At 40.6% G+C, this 26,628-nt stretch overlaps 1 protein-coding gene and 1 long non-coding RNA gene across 7 annotated transcripts in view; one reads left to right on the top strand and one right to left on the bottom strand.

Moving 5' to 3' along the window:
* LOC144341016 (uncharacterized) overlaps positions 1-6,965 on the bottom strand; it is a 145,161-nt gene extending 138,196 nt beyond the window's left edge. Inside the window, exon 1 of the long non-coding RNA XR_013417593.1 lies at positions 6,846-6,965. This is a non-coding gene — a long non-coding RNA (uncharacterized LOC144341016). The remainder of the gene's footprint in view (positions 1-6,845) is intronic.
* An 8,997-nt stretch (positions 6,966-15,962) lies between these two features.
* AGA (aspartylglucosaminidase) overlaps positions 15,963-26,628 on the top strand; it is a 30,495-nt gene continuing 19,829 nt past the window's right edge. For 4 of the 6 annotated variants that reach the window (XR_013417146.1, XM_028848028.2, XM_078001613.1 and 1 more), the window contains exons 1-8: positions 15,963-16,109; positions 17,971-18,124; positions 18,709-18,821; positions 19,914-20,026; positions 21,262-21,376; positions 22,442-22,517; positions 24,262-24,369; positions 25,383-25,516. Coding sequence is in view for 5 of the 6 variants with exons in the window: in XM_028848028.2 (XP_028703861.2) it covers positions 15,983-16,109; positions 17,971-18,124; positions 18,709-18,821; positions 19,914-20,026; positions 21,262-21,376; positions 22,442-22,517; positions 24,262-24,369; positions 25,383-25,516 (940 nt within the window). In the remaining variant the exon portion in view is untranslated. 6 annotated transcript variants of the gene reach the window in all.

The following is a 26,628-nucleotide window of genomic DNA, read 5'->3' as shown; positions in this document are numbered from 1 at the left end:
ATTGCTACTGTCAGCCCTATTGAGTCCAGGGAATGGAATGTAAAGTATGGGCACCTATAGAATTTAAAGGGTAGATTTCTTTATTTTGCATTCAATGTATAAATAAGATTTTTAAAACATATTTTGGAGAAATGGCTAATTAGTGTATAATCCTGATACCAATTCCAAAAAACTTTTTTTTGTAGAGACAGGGTCTTATTCTGTCACCTGGGCTGGAGGGCTCTGGCATGATCCTAGTTCATTGTAACCTCAAATACCTGGTCTCAAGCAATCCTCCTACCTCAGCCTCCCCAGTAGCTGGCACTATAAGCATGCACAACCACACCTGGCAAATTTTCTTATTTTTGGTAGAGACAGCCTCACTATGTTGCACAGGCTGGTCCTGAACTCCTAACCTCAAGCAAACGTCCCTCCTCATGCTCCCAAAATGCTGAGATTACAAGCTTAAGCCACCATGACTGGCTTCCAAAAAATATTTCTTTAAATTCTCTTTCCTCCACAAACACATGCAAAAGAAGTATAGTCTCCCTTCAGCTTTTCTGACAATATGCCACTGTCAGTGGTTTATCTTAGACATCTCAAACCTTTGGAAACAAGTCCTGAATTTAAGATTTCTGCGTGTAAAATCAAAAGAAAATAAACTGCCGAATCTGAAGGTTTGCATTTGAAGTTTGCATTAGTATACTTATCTCTGGGTTCCACTGATTCACATACTCCTCCTACAAGATTTTCTCTAAACACATTTTGAAAAGAGAATGGTGTTTTTACTGAAAAATTTCTCTACACACACCCACATTCACTTCTTAGTTTATTTAAATTAGCAATTGTGTCTGCCAGAAGAAAGTTCCATCTAGAGATACAAGGTTGGTTTTCCAATCAGTAGCCACGGGATAGAATTGAGTACATTAGTCTATGGCCATAACCACCCTGAACACACCTGCTCTCATCTTGAGCTCAGAAGCTAAGCAGGATCAGGCCTGGTTAGTACTTCGATGGAAGAATTACATAAATTAGTTTTGTTTGTGTTTTTTTGAGACAGAATCTCACTCTGTTACCCAGGCTGGAGTGCAGTGACATGATCTCGGCTCACTGCAACCTCCGCCTCCTATATTCAAGCAATTCTTCTTTCTGCCTCAGCCTCCCAAGCAGCTGGGATTACAGGCCTGTGCCCCACTCCTGGCTAGTTTTTGTATTTTTGTTACAGACAGGGTTTCACCAGTTGGCCAGGCTGGTCTCTGACTCCTGGCCTCAAGTGATCCGCCCGCCTTGGCCTCTCAAAGTGCTGGGATTACAGGCATGAGCCACCACCCTGGCCAGAATTAAGCAAATTAGTTTTAAAGAAAGAAGTAACCATTTTACCTGTATATTGGCTAAATTATTTGATAGCTAACATACATAATATATACTATAACTCTATCTCACTCATTACTTAATATATCCTAGCGTTACTTGCTTTAGATAAAATGATCTATATTCACTAAAATGTTGCAATAAGTTACAATAAAAGTCTACTCCTTTGAAGATGTTTAACAGTAATACCAATTAATTCCATAATTGGGTAGTTCTACACAAACATGCCTGAAGACACTGGAGAAGACTCACTTTCTCAGGTTTTATTTTCCTTCTTGGACTCCATGATTAGCCACACATACAAAAGGGCAACGCAGGATTTTAACGTCCTTTCCTGGAAACCATTTGAAATCGCGAAAGAGGTGTGTCTGAGCACAAGAAACCACTGTTGTTAAAATGGTGTCGCTTTCTCATATTTCACATAGCTCCAGACACAATGATTCTGGAAATCAGGATAATTACCACCTTTGCTCTCCTACTCAGCTTTTATGGATCACCTGATTTTTCTTTTCGTCATCTAGAGAGATGTGTGAAGCCAGGCAATTTGACAGCAGATGGTCCCTGTACAGATATAATTTGAAGAAGACTGAAGAAGCTTCATTCCCTTTAACTATTTGGTTTTATTTCATACAAAGAAAATGAAACGACAGAACAGTTTTTCATTTGGTTTTATTCTGGCAAATGCTGTAATTGAAAGTGTAAAACCAATCAATGACACCTCTGGTTAAAATTTATTTCTGAGAAGTATCCCGAAGGAGTGATTTCTGCGGAATAATATGCAGCCTTCAATTTACTTTATCACAGCTGGATATGAAGTTAAATCCCCAGCTGGAATGTAACCACCCAGAACCAGGCACCAGATGGCTTATCTGCACCTCAACCCGACAGCTGTGTCCTGATATGCACAGCTGGTCTTCACATTTCAATGACAATATTTAAATGATAACATTATGTAACGTAGAAAAATGTGTTTGGGTAGCATGGGTCTTGAAAACTAGATTGCACAGTTGCTCTTAATAGTAAACGCACAGCCTCCACGGCTAATTCACATTCCTTCTATTTGTGTTGATGGGTCTTGGCTGGAGATAAGGGTTTACTGCCACATGGCAACATTCCAGGGCCATTGATACTGTACTGCTGTCTATCCATAATGACTCTCCTGGGTACTCACCATGTTAGATTTTCCTTCACATTAAAATAAGTGCAACAGAATTTCCATTGTGAAGCGGGAGACTTTTAAAATTCTGCAATAATTAATAGATACCACATTCTGCTCTAGTGGAGGAATTAAAAAGTACGTGACTGGAAAGCAGCTGCTATGGAGATGCTTCAACATTGTTGGGATATTATTACTCATATCTTAGTTGAACCACAAATATCACCAGGTCAACAAATAGAACAAAATTAATACCAGAATTCAGCACTTTAAATTAGAAACTCCGTGAAGGGCAATTCTCAAGGAAATATATTTGAATACATTTCAGATACGAGTGGAAAATCTGACATATTTCAAATATGAGATGGATGAATGAATGTGCAAGGATTCAAGAAAATATATAGTAGTAAGTTTTCTATTTTCACAATTTGACAGAGATTCCCTATGCTGCTGCTCAAACTTTGATGCACGTATGCACCACCCCAGTGACAAAAAGAAAACTTATCCTTAATGAATCTCCAAAGTAGTCATGGCGAGAAGGAAGGAATACTGTATTTGTCGAAGGAGCTGTAGATACAGTATCTCACTGCTACTTTTTTTTGTTTGTTTGTTTGTTTGTTTTGTTTGAGAGGGAGTCTCCCTCTGTCGCCCAGGCTGGGGTGCAGTGGCCGGATCTCAGCTCACTGCAAGCTCCGCCTCCCGGGTTTACACCATTCTCCTGCCTCAGCCTCCCGAGTAGCTGGGACTACAGGCACCCGCCACCTCGCCCGGCTAGTTGTTTTTTGTATTTTTTAGTAGAGATGGGGTTTCACCTTGTTAGCCAGGATGGTCTCGATCTCCTGACCTCGTGATCCACCCGTCTCGGCCTCCCAAAGTGCTGGGATTACAGGCTTGAGCCACCGCGCCCGGCCTACTTTTAGTTTCTATAGGTTTGGTCCTGTCATTTAACTTACATAAACCTCAATGCCTTCACCAGAAAAATGGGAGCTATAGACGATAATACACATGTGACTCTGTTTTGTAAACTGCTATGAAACAGAAGAAAGTGGTGTGACTCTTACTGCTTCTTGCTTCTCTAGGGGACTCAGTAAAGAGTAACTCTCTTCCCCACCAGGGTTCTCAGTAAACTGAAATATAAAATTAAGGAGTGGCACAGAGAGGACTGAAGACCACTTTCATAGTTAATAAAGACTAAGTCACAGGCCATCTCTTGCTTCGAGAGTCAAAGGGACTTCCTAGCATTCAACCCCAGATTTACCCAGAGAGGCAAGACAAAGCAGAAGAAAAAACGCAGTCCCTGTAAGCAGCTCAGGATCAACAGGAAAAGGGTCAAAGATGAGGCTGGCATGCCCGGTTCTGTCTTTCAAAATGTATCAATCAAAGAAGCCACTCAAAGCAAAGGAACAGGAAGACGGTGGTTCACTGAATACCCTTGACATGAAAGGAAATATAAGGAGTGTCTTCCTCTAACATTCCTCAGTTTTTCTTCTTACTGCAGCTGACTTCAACATTAAAGCTTGGTCAGTCAGGGATATGGCTCTCCTCTTTGGAGGAAGATACCAGAATCGAGCAGGACAGTCCTACTCCTACTTTCACGAAGCTACTCTCTCAATCCTAGCAATCACTTCTGTGGGTATTTTCCTGAGTCCACTGTGAACAATATAGATTTTATCCTCATAAGGCTCAGAAATATGCTAGCGTACTGCATTAATTAAGTCAACTCCAAGGTCACTCTGTATCCAAGGCCGAAAATGTATTCCTCATCCTAAGCGATGTCCAGTCACATTGTTCAATATAACTAGGTAAAGTTCGGTGCTTCACTTTCTCTCCTTTCCACCACATATCCAAGCCGTCACCAAGCCCTGTAGGTTATTCCTTCAAAACCACTTCTTGGCCAGGCGTGGTGGCTCACGCCTGTAATCCCAGCATTTTGGGAGGCCGAGGCGGGCAGATCACCTGTGGTCAGGAGTTCAAGTCCAGCCTGGCCAACATGGCGAAACCCTGTCTCCACTAAAAATATAAAAATTAGTCAGGCATGGTGGTGGGCGCCTGTAATCCCAGCTATCTCAGTAGGCTGAGGCAGGAGAATCGCTTGAACCTGGGAGGCAGAGGTTGCAGTTAGCCGAGATCACACCACTGTGCTCCAGCCTGGGCTGTAAGAGTGAAACTCCCATCTCAAACAACAACAACAACAAAAAAAAAAATAAAACAACAACGAAACAAAACAAAACAAAAAAATCCACTTCTCATCACTTCACTATGAGCATCCCACCCCAGCAATTCCATTATGCTGCTTCAATTTCCTCCATGGGTTCTAAACTCTTACTATACATTTGTGTAGTAGCTTAGATAAGTTCCATCGGAGTAGGAATTTTGTCTGTTTTATTCACTACTATATCCATAACACCTAAACACATTCCTGATACATGGTAGGCAACCAATAAATACCTGTGAAAAGAAAAGGGAGAGGAGAGGAGAGCAGAGGGAGGGAGAGGAGGGGAAAAAGTAAAAGAGAAGGGAGGAAGGAAGAGAGGCAGGGAGGGAAAAAGAAGTAAGGAAAAAAGAAAGGCAAATGAAAAGCAACAATTGTTAGGGTTTCTAAGGCTAAGTCACCCTTATATTGCAAGACACCCTCTGCAAGTTGTGGTTGAACCTACCTTTGAAGCCTAGAATACAATGTTAGTGGTATACGAAAAGGGCTATTATCATGTATTACAAACTACTCATTTTCCAACTCCAGCCTGCACTTTGTCATTATCAGCAATACCAATAGATTTCCCATCAACCAGCTAGACTCCCTCTACAGTAGGGGATGACTCTCACTTTTAGTGTTATAATTTAGGTGTTTTAAAATGATACTGAAGAAAGGCAAAAGATTGTGATTAATTAGGATTCAGCAATGTTAGGCTACTTGAATCAAATGGATCCTCATTCGTGTTTCACAATCTTTTTTGTTCAGTTATTGCCTATCTTCATGAGGCTTTCCATAATAAATCTTTTAAAATGCTTCACCAATTTCTAGTCACCAATTCAATTTCAAATCTGTTGTAATCTTGGCAGGTGATTTTTACTGCTCTTAGAGAAGATCAAGATTAGCAGGCATTAATCCCCCATGTTCCTTTAATCTCTTATTCTGAAAAACAACCATCTTTTTCTCCCAGATGGAGAACTGTCATTTTCCTTTCAATCCCCCCCTTGAGCACCACAGTCAGAATTCTGATGTTGAATGAGGCTTCTTTGGTCCTTGAGATCTAAATAAGATAGATTTAGACTCTGAATTTAGACTCTTCTGAAGTCCAAAGTCCTTCAAAACGTTTCTAGACATTTACATAGGTCTTAAATTTTCAAGCTCACCTAAGTATCTGAGCTTGTGTTTCTGTATGTGCTATTCCCAGTATGTACTATGTGGGTTTTGGGAGGTTTTTTTGTTTGTTTTTTGAAACATAGTCTCGCTCTATCACCTAGGCTGGAGTGCAGTGGCCTGATCTGAGCTCAGGGCAACCTCTGACACATGGTAGGTAGCCAATAAATACTTTTGAAAAGAAAAGGGAGAGAGGAGAGAGGAGAGGAGAGGAGAGGAGACCGGAGGGGAGGGGAGAGGAGGGGAGAGGAGAAGCTGAAGCAATTCTCCTGCCTCTGCCTCCTGAGTAGCTTGGATTATTGGCATGCACCACCACACCCAGCTAATTTTTTGTATTTTTAGAAGACACGGGGTTTCGCCAGGTTGGCCATGCTGGTCTCGAACTCCTGGCCTCAAGTGATCTGCCTACTTCGGCCTCCCAAAGTGCTGGGATTACAGGCATGAGCCATTACTCCTGGTCCCATTATATACTATGTTGATCCAGAAGCAAAATCCAGATCCTTCAAAATTTTTGAAAAAAAAGAAAGAAATGTTGTGATTACTGGAGATTTTACTGAAAAGGCCAGGTGGTATCATTCTGATGATGAGAATAAAGTAGTATTCTACTGGGAGTGTCTGAGAAGGCTTTTGCGTTCTGGATGAAAAGGGAAAGACGCGGCTGATACCAAGTCCTTGTCCTTTTCCCCAGCTTGAAAGTGGATGTATGTCTGGAGCAACAGTAGCTGTCTTGTGAAAATAAAGCAGCAAGTAAGTTCTCACAGTTTAGAGCTACTGAACCAATGCCAGCAGCTTTCTACTTATCAGATGCAAAAAAGTAAAGCCTTGCTTGTCGCTTTAAATCACCATTAAGTTTTCTGTTATTTGCAACCAAAAGCACTTAAAGCTAATACAAAATTACAGAGTTACAATGATCATAACTCTAAACCTATGAAATTCAAGGGGTTTAATGATTTATGAGTTGGGTGTGGTGGTACATACCTGTTAGTCCCAGCTGAGGCACGAGGACTGCTTGAGTCCAGGAGTTCCAGGCTGCACTGAGCTATGATTGTACCTTTGAATAGCCACTGCACCCAGCCTGGGAAACACAGTGAGACCTGGCATGAAAAAAAAACTTTTTAATCTGTGCCTTTATTCTAAGTGCCATCCAATAATAAGGGCACCTAAACTACTGAGTGTCCTCAGAGCTTTGGGTGCAATTAAAAGTGAGTGGTTTTACAACTACCCAATTCTGTGGCCGGTAGAAAATTATAAAGATGGTAGGAAGGTTAAAAAGCCTCTTCCATAGAAGCTACATTAGCTGGGTGTGATGGCCCACGCCTGGGATTCCAGCTGCTCAGGAGGGTGTGAGGTGGAAGGGCTGCTTGACCCCAAGAGACAGAGGATGCAGTGAGCCAAGATTGCACCACTGCGCTCCAGCCTGGGCAACAGAGCAAGACACTGTCTCAAGCCCCTCTGATCTATGAGGGGCTTCCTCATATCAGAGTTCTTCTGATACCATTCTCTCAAACCACCTGACTCCCTGAATTTGTCCTGAATTTGGAGACCTGCTTAATTTCTAAATCTGCCCTGACTCTTCAGAAACCTTCGTGTCAGTAACATACAGAGCTAGCTCTGCTCACGCACCTGATCCCTGTTAGAGTCCTGAATTCCTAATACTGACCTTCACTCATGATCTAGCGTGATGCTATTTTAATTGCTACTGACTATCATATAAACTCAACATAGTATCTGACAGATTAATTCTGAAAAAATTCTTCATACACAAAGTCAAAAATTTTTAAAGCAACAGAAATCAATGGTTAAGTAATTTCTGTGTATCATAAATAGATTTTATACATCCTTTAAAATTACATTGTCTCTGCACATGGAATTTTTTTCAGAGATGAGGTCCCACTGTGTTGCCCAGGCTGGAGGGCCATGGCGCAAACAGCTCATTCTAGTTTTGAAACCCTGAGCTTGAACAATCCTCCTGCCTCAGCCTTCCATTTAATAGCTGGGACTACAGGCAGCAGTTGCCACCACAAAGTTAACTTAAAAAAATTTTTTTTTTTAGAGACAGGGTCTAGCTGCATTGCTCAGGCTGGTCTCTAACTCCTGGGCTCAAACAATCCTCATGCCTCAGGCTTCCCAGTAGCTAGGATTACAGACATACAACACCACACCCAGGTACACAAGGATGTTTACAGCAGCTTTATTCATAATTCCCAAAACTTGGAAGCAGCCAAGATGTCCTTCAGTAGGAGAATGAATAAACTGTGATACATCCAGACAATGGAATATTATTCAGCGCTTAAAGAAAATGAGCTATCAAGCCATGAAAAGACATGGAGGAACCTTAAATGCATATTACAAAGTGAAAGAAGCCAATCTAAAAAGGCTCCATACTGCACAATCCAAACCAAATGACATTCCAGGAAAGGCAAAAACCATGGAGACAGTGAAAAGGTCAGTGGTTGCCATGGGTTCGAGGGGAGGGAGGGATGAATACGTGGAGCAGAGGATTCTTACGATACTCTAATGGAATATAGGCCAGTATACATTTGCCAAACCCATAGAATGTATAATACCAAGTGTGAACCTTAATATCAACTATGGATGTGGAATGATAATGATGTGTGCAATTTGTTCATCAACTGTAACAAATGTGCCACTCTGGTGGGAAGGTTAACATATGTGGGGGCAGGAGTATATTTTGTACTTTCTGCTCAGTTTTGCTGTGAACCAAAAATTGTTCTTAAGAAATAAAGTCTTCAACTTAAATGTAAGACCTGAAACTATAAAAATTCTATAATGTAATAATAAAATCTAGGAAAAACTTTTTTGGACATTGGTCTAGGCAAAGAACTTATGACTAAGTCCTCAAAAGGAAATGAGACAAAACCAAAAATAGACTAATGGAACTTAATTAAACCTAAAAGCTTCCACACAGCAAACTAAGTAATCAAGAGAGTAAACAGATAACCTTCAGAATGGGATAAAATATCTGGAAACAATGCATCTGGGACAGGACTAATATCCAGAATTTAGGAGGAACTCAAACAATACAATGACAAAACAACAAATAACCCCATTAAAGAGTAGGCAAAGACATGAACACATATTTTTCAAAAGAAAACATCCAACTGGCAAACAACCATATGAAAAAAAATGTTCAACATCAGTAATCATCAGAAAAATACAAATTAAAACCACAATGATACCATCTCATACCAGTCAGAATGGCTATTACTAAAAAAGCAACAAACAACAGATGTTAGCAAGGATGTGTAGAAAAACGAACACTTATACACAGTTGGTGGGAATGTAAATTAGTATAATCTCTATGGAAAACAGTATGGAGGTTTCTCAAAGACCTAAAAATAGATCTACTCTTCGATCCAGTGATCCCACTACTGGGTATCTAACCAAAGGGAAAGAAATCATTTTATCAAAAACACACCTGCACTCAAATGCTTATCACAACACTATTCACAATGGCAAAGTCATGGAATCAACCTAAATGTCCATCAGCAAACAATCAGATTAAAAATGTGATATATACACACACACACACACCATGGAATACTACTCATCCATAAAAATGAATGAAATCATGTCGTTTGCAGCAATGTTAATGGAATTGAAGGCCATTATCCTTAGTGAAATAACTCAGAAACATAAAGTAAAAATCTGGATGTTTTCATTTGTAAGTGGGAGCTAAACAATGAGCACACACAGACATTTAGAGTGGAATAACAGAAGACTCCAAAAGGTGAGAGGGAAGGAGGGGATGAGGAATGAAATACTACCTTTTGGGTGCAATGTATACTGTTTGGGTGATGGGTACACTAAAAGCCCAGACATCACCATTACTCAATATATACATATAACACAACTACACTTATACCCCATATCTATAAAAATAAAAAATTAAATAAATTTTTTTAAGTCTTCAGAGAACATGTTATAGAGGTTCTTAGGGGTTTTCTGGGGTATTGACAATATTCTATCTGTTTATATAAGTGGTGATTATATAGGTGTTCATTTTCTACAAAATTATTTATTCATTTACATTTTATGACCTTCACTGTATTTACATTGCACAATGAAGGTTTTTAAAAAGCATAAACTTTAATGATATGCAGAGGTCAAAGATATATTAAACAAAAAAGTAGGTTCTACAACGGTGTGTATAATACCAAGATTTTTCACCAAACAGATACATATCAAAATGTTAAGAAGCTGGTGATTTTCAACAAGGGCTAGAGTACTTCGGAGACATTTGAAGGACACAAAAGTGTTTCTAAAAAATGAAAAAAAAAAATAAGCTATGTTATGTGGAAATCTTTCCTTTCAAATTTTTATATGAATGATTGAGAAATAACAGACTATTTGTGTAGTTACACACAGGATACATGTGTTCATTATTTGGATAGTTTTCTAATACTCATTATCATGATCAACAAGTAGATATCATTTTAAATACATAATGTACTTCCTGTAAGTCACTGTTAGTTTAGAAGTTTGCTTTTATTGTTGAATTTCTTTATTGAAATCATCTGTCACACTACCTTAACAATGTCAAAGTCATTTTTTAATGGTAGGAAGACATCCTGACACCTATTCTGTTGCCCTAAGGCTTTACTATTGTAATGGATCACATTTATGAAGACATCATAATGTTATAAACAACTGTCATAAAAAGCAAGATCCACCATGTTTAATAGTCTACTATGTCCTTGTTATGAAAACTGTATCACAGCAGTGGCCCAGTATTACAATTACACATTGAAAATATGCTGTACCTAATTTATTTTGATAAGAAATAACTTAATAGGCCCACATTCTACTGCACAATCTTGGTCTTTATAAGTCACTAAGATGACTCTTAAAGGTTAAAAAGTCAAGAAAGTTTGTGATTAGAATCTGCTATTGATTTGACAAATGGTTTTGGGGGCATGACCCAGAAAAATTACTTCTGAAAAGAAGAATGCTCTCTTTTCTCATTTAGAGAACAAGAAGATGACACTTATTTCTGTATAATGACTCTAATTACATCCAGAATATACAATCAGGTAGTAACATCAAGTGTTCCCAGATTAATGTAGACATTGATTTAAATTAGAAACACAGTACCACAGTGCTCTAACATCAGCAAAAAATCATTACTTACAGTTTGTGAAACTGACAAGAGCAAATGCCAATCAAGTAAATAGCCTGTATTTAGATAACCTAGGTAATAGTTCAGTGGGGAGTTTTGAAAAAGAAATTATCATTTCAATGCGAAGTCACGCTTACAGCTTTGAACAAGTAGCAAAACATGGACATGTTTCTCAAATGGATTTCATAGCATCAGTGCAAAAGCCGGAGGGGATGGCTTAGTTTTTTACGCCTCAGAATTGAAACACCTAGACTCCCTGCAACTACAGCATTAAATCCTCTGTGGAACCACCGCTTCAAATGCTATCAGGAGGGACTCAACTCTTCATCCTTCTGAGACTGATAAATTGAAAGCCATGAAGTTTAGAGGAAGTAAGAGAGCCTGCAGCTGTCTGAAACTCCCCCACCCACCTCCAACACACACACGCGCTCTATTTGCAACATCACTTAAGATTCCATTTGAGGCTTTTTCCTTGTTAAGACTTAAGAGTGCTGTTTTTAAGACATCAAGAAATCTCACAGTCCTGCCATGCACCATCTTTATAAGCATTTAAACCAAATTTTAGGCAGCTCCAAGTAGACTAAAAACATTATTTTTAATTCTCATTTAATATGTTCAAGGAAACTCTAAGTGATTACTTTAAAATGCATTATAGGTATTGGGCCAACTCGTTATTTTTCCTGTGGAAATTTCTGTATCTCAAATTGATTTCCTTTTGCTGCCTTGTATGCTTCTGCACTGCGTCCTTGACATCAATTATAGATACTTGGGAATGGCCAATTAGAATAAGAGAATTTTATTTAATTTGCCTGGTATTCCACCATTCTCCCACGTCTCCTGCCTCATTCACAAAGCTTTGTAAAATAAGAAAGAACACTATTATTATCTCCATTTTATAGATGAGAAGAGCATGGCTTAGGAAGCTTACATGAGTTAATTACTACAGCTGATTATGTAGTCACCTGTTTGTTTAAATTTTTTTTTTTTTTTTTTTTTTTTTTTTTGAGGCGGAGTCTCACTCTAATGCCCAGGCCGGAGTGCAGTGGCACAATTTCGCTCACTGCAAGTTCCGCCTCCTGGGTTCACACCATTCTCCTGCCTCAGCCTCCCAAGTAGCTGGAACTACAAGTGCCCGCCACCACGTCCAGCTAATTTTTTGTATTTTTAGTCGAGACGGGGTTTCACTGTGTTAGCCAGGATGGTCTTGATCTCCTGACCTGGTGATCAGCCGGCCTCGGCCTCCCAAAGTGCTGGGATTACAGGCGTGAGCCACCACGCTTGGCCTAATTTTTTTTTTTAATAGAGACAGGAATCTCGCTATGTTGCCCAGGCTGGTTTCAAACTCCTGGGCTCAAGCCATTCACCCACCTCAGCCTCCGAAAGTGCCTGGATTATGGATGTGAGCCACCGGGCCTGGCCACACCCTATGTTTTAAAATCGAAGTCTCGAAAAGCCTCCTGAAGTATTTGCTAGTTATAAGTAAGCTCTATTTAGGAACAGAAACAGTTTACCAAACAAAATTGTGAAATGCATTCTAAATTTATATAAAAATAATTTTACAAATAGTTCCTTTATCAGTAACACTAAATATATCTGCCCTTGTGTATAATGATTGAAAAGAATGAAAAATGGGAGAGGATGCTGGAAAAACTGAGGATCATTTATTTTATGGTCTACTACTGAAACGGGAAAGGTTCCCCTGTCCCCCTTGCAGGGCGTGTGATGGGGGTGTGGCTCGCTTCTTCAGGGCCCTGCTGGTCAAACCTCTATGGGAGCATACAGACGGGCAGGCTGTGGGGCTCCGACCCCACAGCAGTGTCTAGGTGTGAATGTTTACCGACGAAGCCCCAGTGGGCGTGTGTTACAGGCTGCTCTTTTAGTTTAACCGTCTGTAGGAGGCTTGTGTTAGCTCAATTAGACCCCAGCCTTATCGCAAAGACAGAGAGCTTTCTGTATCCCGAGTTCTTACCTTGGTGTACCAGAAGAATTGGATCACACGTGGGCTTGAAGAATGAGTGGAAAGTTTTACTGAGTAGAAGTAGCTCTCGGCAGACGGGAGATGGGTTTTCTCCTGGAGTCAGGTATGGACGCCTGACTCTTCTCTGACCTCCCTGGAGAAACCCCGCATCCTTCCGCTGGTCAATGGCCTGCGACCATGTCGGTGTGCTCCTATGCTGGCGCGTTCCTTTCCACCTCCAGCCGCTCTCCTCTCAACGTCCAGCTGCTTGTGTGTCTGCCTGCCAGGGTCTCTGGGTTTTTATAGGCACAGGATGAGGACATGGCAGGCCAGGGTGGTCTTGGGAAATGCAACATTTGGGCAGGAAAACAAAAATACCTGTCTTCATCTAGGTGGGCACAGACCCAGGGGTGCAGCCCTAGCCGGGGACCACGCCCTCCTCTACCCAGCACTTCCCCTCCGTATCTTTAAAGGGACCACGCCCTTCCCTTCCCAGCATTCCCTTCCCAGCACCTTCGTGCGGCATCGCTACTTGTTAACAGGTGTTCCTTTTCCTTTAGATTTATCTCAAAACAAAGGCAAAGCATCTAATTATATTTAGGCCCGAAAGAACACCTAAGTGAGAGTAACAGAAGGTTACTTCTAGGACTAAAATGAAAATTATTCTTCAAGTGTTAGTCAAAGGAAAACTGCTCCAGAAGGAACCAAATATCCAGACGAATTTAACTTCTTTAAGAAATAGCCACAGTTTAGGCAAACTGGACAGTGGATCCAGTGGGTATTTTAGTAGTCACTATGAAGACACTGAATCGGGTACATTCTTCACGGATTGCATATTAATTATTTAAATACAAATAGACGGGCACGGTGGCTCACACCTGTAATCCCAGCATTTTGGGAGGTGGGGGGGGGGTGTGTATCACCTGAGGTCAGGAGTTCAAGACCAACCTGGCCAAAATGGCAAAACTTATCTCTACCAAAAATACAAAAATTAGCCCGGCATGGTGGCAGGCAGTAGTAATCCCAGCTACTCAGGAAGCTGAGGCAAGAGAATCCCTTGAACACAGGAGGTGGAGGTTGCAGTGAGCCGAGATCACACCACTGAACTCCAGCCTAGCCAACAGAGCAAGACTCCATCTCAAAAAATACATACATACAAATATCCATGGAAAAGTTGATATATTGAGACCTTCTATCAGCCATTCCCACTATAGTGTAATTTAGCTGTTTCTCTGACAGTAATTTTTATTTAAGAAGAAATAATTTTGGAGAAATAGACATAGTAGGAGGTAACAGATCATGCTCTTCCCGCCAGAAGAAACAGAAATACCTTAAAAAAAACAGGAAGAGGCTAGAGAGATCGGGGGTACTAAGACCAATTCTCCATGTATTGTACTTTACAATTTTTGCTAAAGGCATGTCCTACTTCCTTAAGGCTGCATAAAAATAGCCCAGGAGCTGAGGAAAATTTACTCAGAGGACAATGCATGTTTTTCTTGCTTTCTTACCCTGTTTCACCCAAGTTTCCAGTTTCACCTGCCATTGGGTTATGCTGATTACTCCAGCACAGATGACTTGTTCCTCTTCCAAACTCCATGAAAGGAACTTACAAAATTTCTCTTTATTGTACCTTTTAAATAACACTGCCCAACGGGATAATTATACTTCTGGGCTGTCTTATGTTCTTTAAATTATGTATTAAATTTCCTAGTAATCAATAAGAGCCTTGAAGGCTTTGTCTCAAAACTCCTACCTAGTTCATGTTTTCACATTTATTTATTTATTTACTTATTTATTTATTTATTTTTGAGACGGAGTCCCTGTTGCCCAGGCTGGAGTGAAGTGGCACGATCTCAGTTCGCCGCAACCTCCACCTCTTGGGTTCAAGCAATTCTGCCTCAGCCTACCAAGTAGCTGGGACTACAGTCATGCACCCGCACGCCCGGCTAATTCTTGTATTTTTAGTAGAGATGGGGTTTCACTATGTTGGCCAGGCTGGTCTCGAACTCCTGACCTCGTGATCCACCCGCCTCGGCATCCCAAAGTGCTGGGATTACAGGCATGAGACATCGCGCCAGGCCTAGTTCATATTTTTAAAGTTTGCATAGATTTATAGACCATTTAAAACATTACCTGATTATGTGTCTTGCCTTGGCAACATGGGCAGGCATTTCAGACGCCCAAAGGGATTATTAATTCATGTTCGCACCTCTGCCCAGCAACAAAACTGAGAGCCCCCACCAGCCACGTAAAGTCCCCATTCCTCCTTTTATTCATTTATTTAACACTTATAGTTGCCAGGCAGGAAGGTGAAAATACATTTAAAAAGGAATGGAGGTAGCCTTCTTGTCCTGGAGGTGCAGGAAGGTGTACTTCAGTGTGCTAGGTAGAGGGTACATAGGCCATTTGTTTTTCTTCCAGCTCAGGGATTTATAATGAGAAAGTGCTACAAAGACGCGTGGTGCGAAAATGACGGACGCTACGAATGGAAAAAAAAATCTAAAATGAATCCGGTCGTAAGCAAACACGCTTCACCTACACTCACTCACTACTGCAGATTTCCGAGGCCTGGGATCCCCAAGAATATACTGAGTTTGACAAACCTTTCAACTTCAACTTTAAATTAAAAAGACAGTAAAAGAACCAAATCCATAGTACACAGCAATCAGCTAAAGTTCCTAGGGCCCTGCAAGCCAGAGTTGAATAATTTTGTATTAATTTCCCAATATCAAGCTAAATCTAACAACAGGAAAAGCAACAACTTGTTTGGCTGTTTTAAAAATCTGCACAGCACTTAGGAAGAAGCACCTCAGCGCAGGGAACAGCCAGCTCAGCACCGCGTGACACCACGCTCCCGCAGGCCCAAACACGCCAGGTCCCGCGAGAGTTGAGGGAGGCCTCGGCGCACCCCCGAGAGAGCGGGCGGGGCCGCCAAGCGGGCGGGGCGCCTGGGATTAATTGTTCCGCGACCGCTGGCTGCCGGGACTTTTCTCGCGCTAGTGCCCTCGGCGCTCAGCTATGGCGCGGAAGTCGAAATTGCCTCTGCTTCTCGTGCCGATTCTGCTCTGCCAGGCCCTAGTGCGCTGCTCCAGCCCTCTGCCCCTGGTCCTCAACACTTGGCCTTTTAAGAATGCAACCGAAGCAGGTGCGGGTTGGCTGCCTGGGTGGGTGGCTGCGCCGCGAGAGCTTGCGGGTGGGGAGGATCAGCCCGCCCCAATGCAGTCACCGGGCCAGGCGGACTGACGAGCGCCGGGCTGGGCCGGGCCTCGCGGTCCCGCCCTCTAGCTCTTCCTGAATCTCCAGCGCCGCCCAGTCTCTTCCAAGTGGCCTTTACTGCATCCTCCCTACCTACAACTGCTGCATTTTAGGTCCTCCCTTCTGCAGCGCAATAATATTTCCACCCTGCTGCTGACCATAGTTATGGCCTTTATGCTTTACTCAAGTAGCGCGGACGCTTTTTTGCCTGACACTCAGTCTTTTCGCGAGCTGTCTACGTCTCCACCTCTCATTTCTAATCCCTCCTTTCTTCGCAATTTTGTAGACGACTAATAGTTTCCCAGCCATAGCGAACTCTTTTGCCATTTACTTTTTTTGCCACGTGTTGTCATGCTTTACTTGCCACCTAGAATTCGAGGTTCCAACCTTTGCTGTACGTTAACACTGTCTGCGGAGCTTCTCAGAAAATCATCCTGGCGGCGGCCACCTCCTGTGATTGTGATCTAACTGCTGGAACCAGGGCAACTGTGTTTTTTTAAAAAAAGCTCCCTTGGTGATTTCGATTTGCAGACAGGGTTGAGAACCACTAAGCTAAGGCGTCGCCTCTTCCCGGAAGAGCTGTCTGACCTAACTGCCCTCGTGCTTGTGCCCGGAATGAGTTCGGATCCTGTCTTCTGCATCTTGTTAATAGCCCTTACGTACCATTATCCTGGCATGTTCCTCTGTACTGTGCTTGTTTCTTTCATTTGCTTAATGACCAGAAGAGTCATTTTTCAGACCCCTCCTCCTCCATCTGAGGTTGCTAACATGTTAACTTTCTGGGGCAGAATTGACTCCAGAATGTGGTGGAGCTAAATTTCCGTATTATAGGCAGTGCATACGATTGAGAGAAAATGAAGAAACAGGCTGTGGGAAAGATATTCCCAGCGATAATGAGACGAAAAGAAAGTGCAGCAGTCTGGGCGGGGACAGTTCTGTGTAAGCTGCCTGTATTGAAAGAGGGAACTTGCGTAAATACACTTTCAAGCCTGTAGGTGCTGTAATGATGCTTAAAGTGTCTACCAACAAGAGCACCTGCCCTTCAAGGAATTCTGTTGTTACCAGGAAAGAAATTGTCCATCGAAGACCCTTCCCCACACCCCCACATGTATGGGATCCTGGCTCTGCTACTTACCAACTGTGTGACCTTCAGCTAACTGCCTGGCCTCTGGCTCTGTTTCCTTTTCTTTAAAATGAGGGTCGTGATTGTACAGTACCTACCACAGAAGCTGTTATGAAGACGCAATGAACTAATCCATATGAAGTCCACGTTGTAATTGTTTGCTGTTCAGTATTATTAAGACTTGCTGGGATAGGTGTTACCTCAAGACATATATTAATTATGCATATTTTAATCTAATGATGCAGAAGAAATGTGTGAAGAAGGCTGTGGTTTAGTGGATTTTTTATTTAACTGCCTTTTAGTAGTTTTGATGGTACCTTTTAAAATAAAGGAGGGGATACTGATTTCGTTTCTTACACACAGAGGAAATAGATATTAGTAAGTGGAAAAAAAAAAAACAACTTCACTTTGCACCAATAGCCAGTTTTTGAGTTCTTCTGATAACTAGTTAAATAATTTTGCCTCTTATGACTCTGACTCGTTTGTAGCACTTGATAAACTAATGTGTTAAAAAGTCAGTTTAACTCAGTAAATGTGAAAAAGTTGTTAAATTGGAATTGGTTTGTTGCATTTGGCTTTGAAATATATATATAAATATCAACAAGCATTATTGGGATTTGATTAACAGCGTGGAGGGCATTAGCATCTGGAGGCTCTGCCCTGGATGCGGTGGAGAGCGGCTGTGCCATGTGTGAGACAGAGCAGTGTGACGGCTCTGTAGGCTTTGGAGGAAGTCCTGATGAACTTGGAGAAACCACATTAGATGCCATGATCATGGAGGGGTAAGAACACTGTTCAGGTCCTGTTTATTATGTTGAGTTACATTTAGAGTTGTGGTCTTCTGAGAGCAAGATGAAAGAATGCATGAGTTTTGTCACAGGTCAAAACCCCTAGCTTAATGACCTTTCTAAACACAGTTTCCCTCTCAACTAAAAAAAAAAAAAAAAAAAATCAGAGTAATAGAAATATCACATGGAGAGTTAGGTAGTCTCCTTAGAACCGGGAGAATGCCAAGCTGAAAAACTGTGTCTCTGACCTTATAAACAATCGTTTATCTGCTGTCCACAAATCCTGTGGTTTGCCTGACCTGAGGCCTTCAGGCCCCTTTCAAAAGCCATATTTAAAATTAGCTTGGAGAAACTGAGAATTTTAGTGCTGTTGTGGTATAGGCAAGTTGATTTTCTATTTTTTCCCTAATTTTGTCTGATTGTGGGAATCTATATGAACTTCATGGATGTGTTGTCACTTCTGTGTTAAGATGGTGGAGTTTAACTGCAAAACACTATTGATTGGAGAAAAGCAATGTTTTTAATGTATGAACCTCTGAAAACTTCTTATTTCTTAACTGCATTCCATTTTCTTGCAGCACTACTATGGATGTAGGAGCAGTAGGAGATCTTAGACGAATTAAAAATGCTATTGGTGTGGCACGGAAAGTACTGGAACATACAACACACACACTTTTAGTAGGAGAGTCAGGTATTGTTTTAACTACACTGAAATTTTTTCTAGTCTTTTGACTATAGTTTTCACTGAAAAATAGTACAAAATCACGGATAAAAGCAGACCTAAGTTCAAATTCCGGCTGTTTTACTTAACATCTATTTAACTGGGTAAGTAACTTCTAAATCTCTTTACTTCTTCATCTCTAAGAAGAAGGGAATGGAAGTTTTGCTACGATGGTGTCTGTTATTTGAACACCTTCCAAGTTACAGACCAAAAACCGTACAGTGACCTGTAGTCAAAATTTATTGTTAATGATCTATTATGTAACAACTCCAGTAGTCTTCCCTCAATTTTGTAGCATCTACAGAATTAGAAACTACCTGACAAGTCAAAGGATCTGCTACCCATTCATTGGAATTCAGTTGTTCCTTTGGTGTCTCAAAGTTTTTTTTTATATGTAGGCATTGCAGTCTAGTTTCAGTGCAATTCTAAGACTCAGTATTGGTGAGAAGTGTGTCTTTTCTTTTGTGAAGTGGAAGGAGGAAAATTGTGGAGGAGGCGAGGTGGGAAGAGAACTCCTTTTTTTTTTTTTTTTTTTTTTGAGACGGAGTTTCGCTCTTGTCACCCAGGCTGGAGTGCAATGGCACGGTCTCGGCTCCCTGAAACCTCCCCTTCCTGGGTTCAAGTGATTCTCTTACCTCAGCCTCCCAAGTAGCTGGGATTACAAGCACACACCACCACGCCCAGCTAATTTTTGTATTTTTAGTAGAGACGGGGTTTCACCATGTTGGCCAGGATGGTCTCAATCTCTTGACTTGGTGATCCACCCGCCTCCGCTTCCCAAAGTGCTGGGATGACAGGCATGAGCCGCCGCACCCGGCCAGGATGAGAACTCTTATAATGCATACCCCAACGGCTTTAAGTAGATCAGTTTTAGGAAGGACATAAGGAAATCGAAGGTGTAAAAATTGAGTCTCTTAAAACTGTTCATGTATGAATACTTCTTCGAAAGTCTTTGTGTAGCTCTCTTAAGATGCTGCTGACCCAGAATGCCTCTAGTACATATATTTTTGTTGAAAAGACAATACTCGAATAATTTACACCTTCCTTTTTTCCAATCTCCAGCCACCAAATTTGCCGAAAGTATGGGGTTTGTCAATGAAGATTTATCTACCAGTGCTTCTCAAGCTCTTCATTCAGATTGGCTTGCTCGGAATTGCCAGCCAAATTATTGGAGGGTATGCACACTTACTTAATTTTAAAAAATAAGTTAATTGAAGATATTAAATGACATCCTTTCTGCTCACTGTTGCCTGTCTGTTGTCTAGGGTGCTGGTTAGCATCTTGGCTGTACATTAGAACCAGTGGTTTTAGTTTAGTTGACTCTGTAGGTGTGGATATTCCTGAAACACCTCTAGCTGCATCGGATACATATCCAGCGTGGAGAGCTACTGGTCTCTCGCAACAGTTTTCAAACTGAAGTTTCTGTCATGTGGAGGTGGCTGCCTCAATCAGGGCTGCTGCTTGTATTTCCTTGTAACTAAGTCTAAAAAATCAGTTTGGAAACTATGAGTCTAAAATATTTCTTAGATTTTATCTATGTGCAGTATATCCAATATCTTGTTCTTGACGTGAGAACGTATAATATTACATGTCTAGTGTGTTACCAGTGGAATGATTTGTCTTTAATGGGACTTTTAGCATAAATCAGTTTGCCTTTGCCATACAGAGTCCTTGTATGGGATATCTTAGTCCCTCATCTATTTCTTCCCTAAGTCCTAATTACTTTTGAGTAGCCATCAAGTCAGAAGTCCCTTGGGTTAGCACTTGAAAGGGGCTAATCATAAAACGAAGTTAGAGGAGGCACTTAGTGCACTGATGTGTAAGACATGAGGAATAGGAATAGGTTTCTTGTTTTAATATCAGCCTACGTACACAACCTAAATTTATGAGTTTGCGTTATATTCTCGAGCCTTTAAGATTTATAAAGATATCTTAAAGCACAACTTAGAATATATTCACATAAACCTAGCTTTGAAAAAACAATAAAAGCTTTTAAAACATATTTTGCTTTAAATCTCAGAATTCTTTGCCAAGGAACAAATTTCTGAAATTTAGAGGTCCAGTGTGTATCTAATTTGTTTAAGGATTAATGTCTAATTTTAAAACACTTTATATCTACTACCGTGTTGAGAATTTTAGGCATATAAAGAGACAAATTAGGGACCTGTGTCATGCAATATAGATACCTCACCTATATTATTTAATTCTTAGACTAGAAGGGATATTCAGTAAAATTATTTACCTTATTTGTTTTTATATGAGACTTAGTGATTTCTTAGCTTTTAATTCTTATCTTTAAGTTACCACGTCTTTTCTTGATTCGTTGCTAGTGTTTAGTGATTGTACATAATTTCTTGGCAATTTCTAAAAATACCCTGTGTAAGAAGTAAAACTTAAATCTTGTTTACAGAATGTTGTACCAGATCCCTCAAAATACTGCGGACCCTACAAACCACTTGGTATCTTAAAGCAGGATATTCCTATCCATAAAGAAACAGAAGATAATCGTGGTCATGACACTATTGGTAATTTGCCTTTTGTGCAGTTTTTATGGATAAAGTTTAGTTAATTATCTTCCTGTAACTCTTCCCTATTCTTCTACCGGCAGTTGATTTTGATTGTTTTAACTGCCAATTAAGTGTGTCTCTCTATAGATTGATCATTCTTGTCTTAACAACTGTATAAAATTTGGTAAATTATTTATACAAGACAACTAAAACCCAGTGACTATTCACTTGTGGATTTTTAAATCTTTATTTGATATTTCATTTTTTGGCAGTGTTATGTTGCTGTAGTTTAGTGACCTTAAATAACTTTTTCCAAGTTATAATGTTAAAAATTTACATTAGTTTTTGTCTTAGTTTGTTTTTCGCTGCTATAACAGACTACCACAGACTGGGTAATTTATAAACAAAAGTTGATTTGGCCCACAGTTCTGGAGCCTGAGAAGTTCAAGAACAGGGTGCTGGCATCTGGCAAGGGCCATCCCAAGGTGGCAGTCAAGAGAATGAGACAGGAAATCGGGTAGAACTCATCCTTCATATCAGGAACTCACTCCCTGCAATAATGACATTAAGCCCTTTTAGCCTTAATCGCCTCTTAAAGGCCCCACCTGTTAATAATAATGAATAATGTCAATTGCCTGTTACCATGGCAATTAACAAAATACCCAGACTGGGTGGCTTCTAAACAACAGAAATTTATTTCTGACAGTTATGGAGGCTGGGAAGTTCAAGATCAAGGCACTGGCAGGTTCAGAGTTTGGAGACAGCTTGTTTCCTGGCTCATGGATGGCGTCGTCTTGCTGTGTCCTCACATGGTGGAAGGGACGAGGAAGCCCTCTGGGGCCTCATTTATAAGCGCGTGAATTCCATTCATGGGGGTTCTGTCCTCATGACCTTATCAGCTCCCAAAGGCCTCACCTCTTGATACCATCACCTTGTGGAATAGGATGTTGATATGAATTTGGGGAAACACAAACATTCAGACCACAGCAGTTATTACCGCCTGCTCAATTATTTGGTTATATTTGAGGTAAACTTTATACACCTACAGTGGTTTATTTATTTGTTTATTTTTTTAACTTCTAGGCATGGTTGTAATCCATAAGACAGGACGTATCGCTGCTGGTACATCTACAAATGGTATAAAATTCAAAATACATGGGTTAGTGTTTCCAAAAGAACAGAGCTGTCAAATATACATTGAATGCAGAGCAATATATGCCAGGTGCTATGGGGGTTGCAAAGCACAGCCCTAGTCTCACAGCTACGATGAATAAGTGTGAAAGAAAATGCAGTACTGTCTGCTGAGTGCCACAGGAGAGGGAGTCACAGCCAGTGCTGTAGGGTTTAGGGGTGGCAGAGGTGATCGCTTTAAGCTGGGGTAGTTAGGAACACCAGTAAAGTGATGCTTAGAGATGAGCCCTGACTCATGGTAGTTGAGGTTTAGCACTCCTACTGGCTAAGAAGGTTGTGTGCATGTATGTGTGTATGTATGCGTGTATTCAGAACTCCCACTAACTTGGAAAGAAGGTGCGTGTGTGTGTATGTGTTCAGAACTCCCTACTGGCTTGGAAGGAATGTGTGTGTGTGTGTATGTGTGCGTGTGTGTGCATGCATGCTCAGGGCTCCCACCAGTGTGGGTGTTCGGGGGTGTGTGTGTGTGTTCAGGGCTCCCACTGGCTAGGGAAGAAGGGGTGTGGGTGGGTGGGTGTGTTTTGGGGTAGGGGAAGTGGTATTGGAAGATAAGACTGCAAGGGAAGACTGGAGCCAGATTTAAGGTGTATTAAGTCAGTTTAAGGCATTCCGGATTTAATTTTGAAATAGAAAAGCATTAAAAATTTCTTACAAGAAAAATATCTGGTAAAAGTTTGGCACATTACATAGGAAGCAGAAATAGATTATAGATAAGGGAAACCAATTTTGAACATGTTGCAATAATCTGGAAATTAAATGATAAAGGATGGTAATAATAGAATAGTCACTTTAACTCTATGCCATCCTGGTATATACCTGGCTGATAACAAGTTCTTTTAAAAAATTAATTTTAATGACAATGAAAATTGTGTGTATTTGTGGTGTACAACATGATATTTTGATGTATGTGTATGTTGTAGAATGGCTAAATCAAGCTATTTAACTTCTTATCTCACATACCAATTTTATTATGGCGAGAACACTTAAAATCTACTTAGCAGTTTTAGGCCGGGCAGGGTGGCTCATGCCTGTAATCCCAGCTATTTGGGAGGCCAAAGCAGGTGGATCACCTGAGGTCAGGAGTTCAAGACCAGCCTGGCCAACATGGTGAAACCCCATCTCTACTAAAAAAAAAAAAAAAAAATTAGCTGAGTTTGGTGGTTCGTGTCTGTAATCCCAGCTACTCAGGAGACTGAGGCAGGGAGAATCGCTTGAACCCGGGAGGCAGAGGTTGCAGTGAGCCAAGATCATGTCATTGTACTCCTGCTGGATGACAAAGCAAGACTCCATCTCAAAAAAAAAAAAAAAATCTGCGTAGCAGTTTTCAGATGTGCACTCTATTGTTATTAACCTTAGCATGATCCGCAGTAGGCCTCTGGAACCTTCCGTCCTGCCTAACTGGAATTGTGTGTCCTCGACCCACATCTCGCCAGGTCCACCTCCCCCAGCCTCCAGTAACCACCATTTTAGTCGCTGTTTCTATGAGTTCAGCTGTTTTACACTCCACATCTGATAACAAATTCTTATATAATTAATGTAGGTGTGTGAAAACCTTAGTTCAAAAACTAGTGAAAACCTGTTCTTTGTTCTGATGAAGAATTTACTTAAAACGGTATCAGAGGCTAAGTGGAAATATCCCTTATTTGGAACAGCTTGTGACTTAATGTGTTTTACACTCAATTTCCTCCCCTAAATTGTTGATACCCTCTCAGCCGTGTAGGAGACTCACCAGTACCTGGAGCTGGAGCCTATGCTGACGATACTGCAGGGGCCGCCGCCGCCACTGGGGATGGCGATATATTGATGCGCTTCCTACCAAGGTATCACTTCTTAGTTTGTGAATTTTAGAGACCTTTGGAGAAGATATTTTTTTCTTTTAAGATAGAAAATAATTTTTGAGGCTGGGTGCAGTGGCTCACACCTGTAATCCCAGCACCTGGGAGATTGAGGCAGGTGGATCACCTGAGTTCAGGAGTTCGAGACCAGCCTGGCCAGCATGGTCTCGAACTCCTGACTGTTTCTACTAAAAATACAAAAAATTTAGCTGGGCATGGTGGTACAAGTCTGTAGTCCCAGCTACTCGGGAGGCCGAGGTAGGAGAATCGCTTGAACCTGGGAGATGGAGGTTGCAGTGAACCAAGATCATGCCACTGCACTCCAGCCTGGGCAATAAGAGTAAGACCCTGTCTCAAGAAAAAAAAAAAAAAAAAGAAAACATAATTTTTGTGTTGTATAACCTGAATTTCTGTGCATAAGAGCTGCTTTGAAACTGCATACAAGCTTGTTGCCCATCATTTTGATAATGACAATCATTCAAGTTAAGTAATCATAGTCCTGTGAAATAAAGTAGTATTTCTCACCCTGCTTCCCAGATGAGAACACTTACAATCTATTTAGATAATTGATGTGAAGCTACTGAGTAACAGGGCTGTGATAGTTGATGGTAAAAGTAGGAAGCACAGTCATCGTGTACAGCTCACCACCCTAGCTAGATGGTGTGCCCATGCACACTACTTTCCCCTTTGATTGTAGCTGTTTTTCTCATTGAAAATCTGTATTCTTTTTGACTTCTGGCCATTACTACTGACAGTTATTCAGCCAAAGTCAAAAATAGTATTCTATATCTGAAATTCATGGGTGGATTAGTTGAAAAGATAGACACTGTATCAAAGTTGACTTGCTTTGTGGATGCTTTAACAGAAGTAACCAACTCCTGTTCATTTATGTGTATTCTGTCACTTGGCAATTTTGGTGGTTTTAATTCCTAACTTTAACCCAATTTGGAGTTAGTATTTATTCTGTGACACTGAGGTTTCACCTTTGTTTCAATCAGCTACCAAGCTGTAGAATACATGAGAGGAGGAGAAGATCCAACCATAGCTTGCCAAAAAGTGATTTCAAGAATCCAGAAGTATTTTCCAGAATTCTTTGGGGCTGTTATATGTGCCAATGTGACTGGAAGTTATGGTAAGTTGTGTTTGGATTTTTTATTTGTGTGAACTTGCATATATTTATCAAACATACACTTTTTAAATATTGTTGTGTACAATACACTATATTCAACAGAAAAAGAGATTCCTTAAGTGGGCATTGAGTAAATGTTAATTGATGATCTGTCAAGACCCACAGCGTTAAAAATATACCTAAAAGCCTCTTTTGATTGACTGCTGATAGCTATGACCCAGTCTCTGACTAGTAGTTCTTATCTTTCACATGTGTCTTAAATGAAGTTTAGCTTCAGCTCCAGTACATGTTGACATAGGCTAATCTAGTCAAATGTTTATACTAATTAAACATAGACAAGGATAAATTATCTTCCCTATTTCTTTTCTATTCATTATTTAAATGCCTCAGCCATTTAGATCTTCTCGGGGCTCCAAAGAACAAAATGTATTACTAATTAGTAAACCAAAGAGGTTAGCAGAATTATTTTTGCACTGTTTGAGGCTTGTCTTTCGCTTCATTTACTTTCCGTATGAGCCTATCACAGTTTCAAAGCATTTTAAGATCAGCCACCGCTGATTCTCATTAGTGAATTTTCAGATGGGGAAGATACACAGCTTACTGATCAATATGACTTATTAGGTTGGACTGCTTATTATTGTTCTTTGATCTTTTACTTCCCACAGTTCTCTATTTGAAAAACTTGTTTGAAGAATGCTTTATTCTTTTTTAAGCACTGAGACACAAAAGTCAATAAAAATTATGAAGGGGAAAAGCTTTATGTATCAAATAAGGCAGTTTTATTGATTCCCTCTTAAGAAATAAACCTTATTAGAAAACTCAAAGTTGGATTTAACAGAATGAAAAAAATGATAATTATATAATTGTGGATGAATTTACAGTTGACTAGATTCTTCTATTTAATGACCGAAGAGGACCCTCCCCCAGGTGTTTGAGCATGAGAAGATGAACTTGATTAGACAAAGCATCATGACAAATTACTCTTGACTCTTCCTGTGAGAGTAGGAGAATAGGGAGCAGGAATGAATGATGAGAATGTTCTAGTGGCTAGAGAAATAAAATGTGGGGAATGTGCTTGAATAATTTTTCCTAAGAACGACATGTAAGAACAGTTA

This window comes from Macaca mulatta, chromosome 5, assembly GCF_049350105.2.
Source record: "Macaca mulatta isolate MMU2019108-1 chromosome 5, T2T-MMU8v2.0, whole genome shotgun sequence".
In the NCBI taxonomy this organism is placed as follows: domain Eukaryota; kingdom Metazoa; phylum Chordata; class Mammalia; order Primates; family Cercopithecidae; genus Macaca; species Macaca mulatta.
Note: the sequence above shows the minus strand (reverse complement) of the source record. Positions and strands in the feature narration are given on the sequence as shown.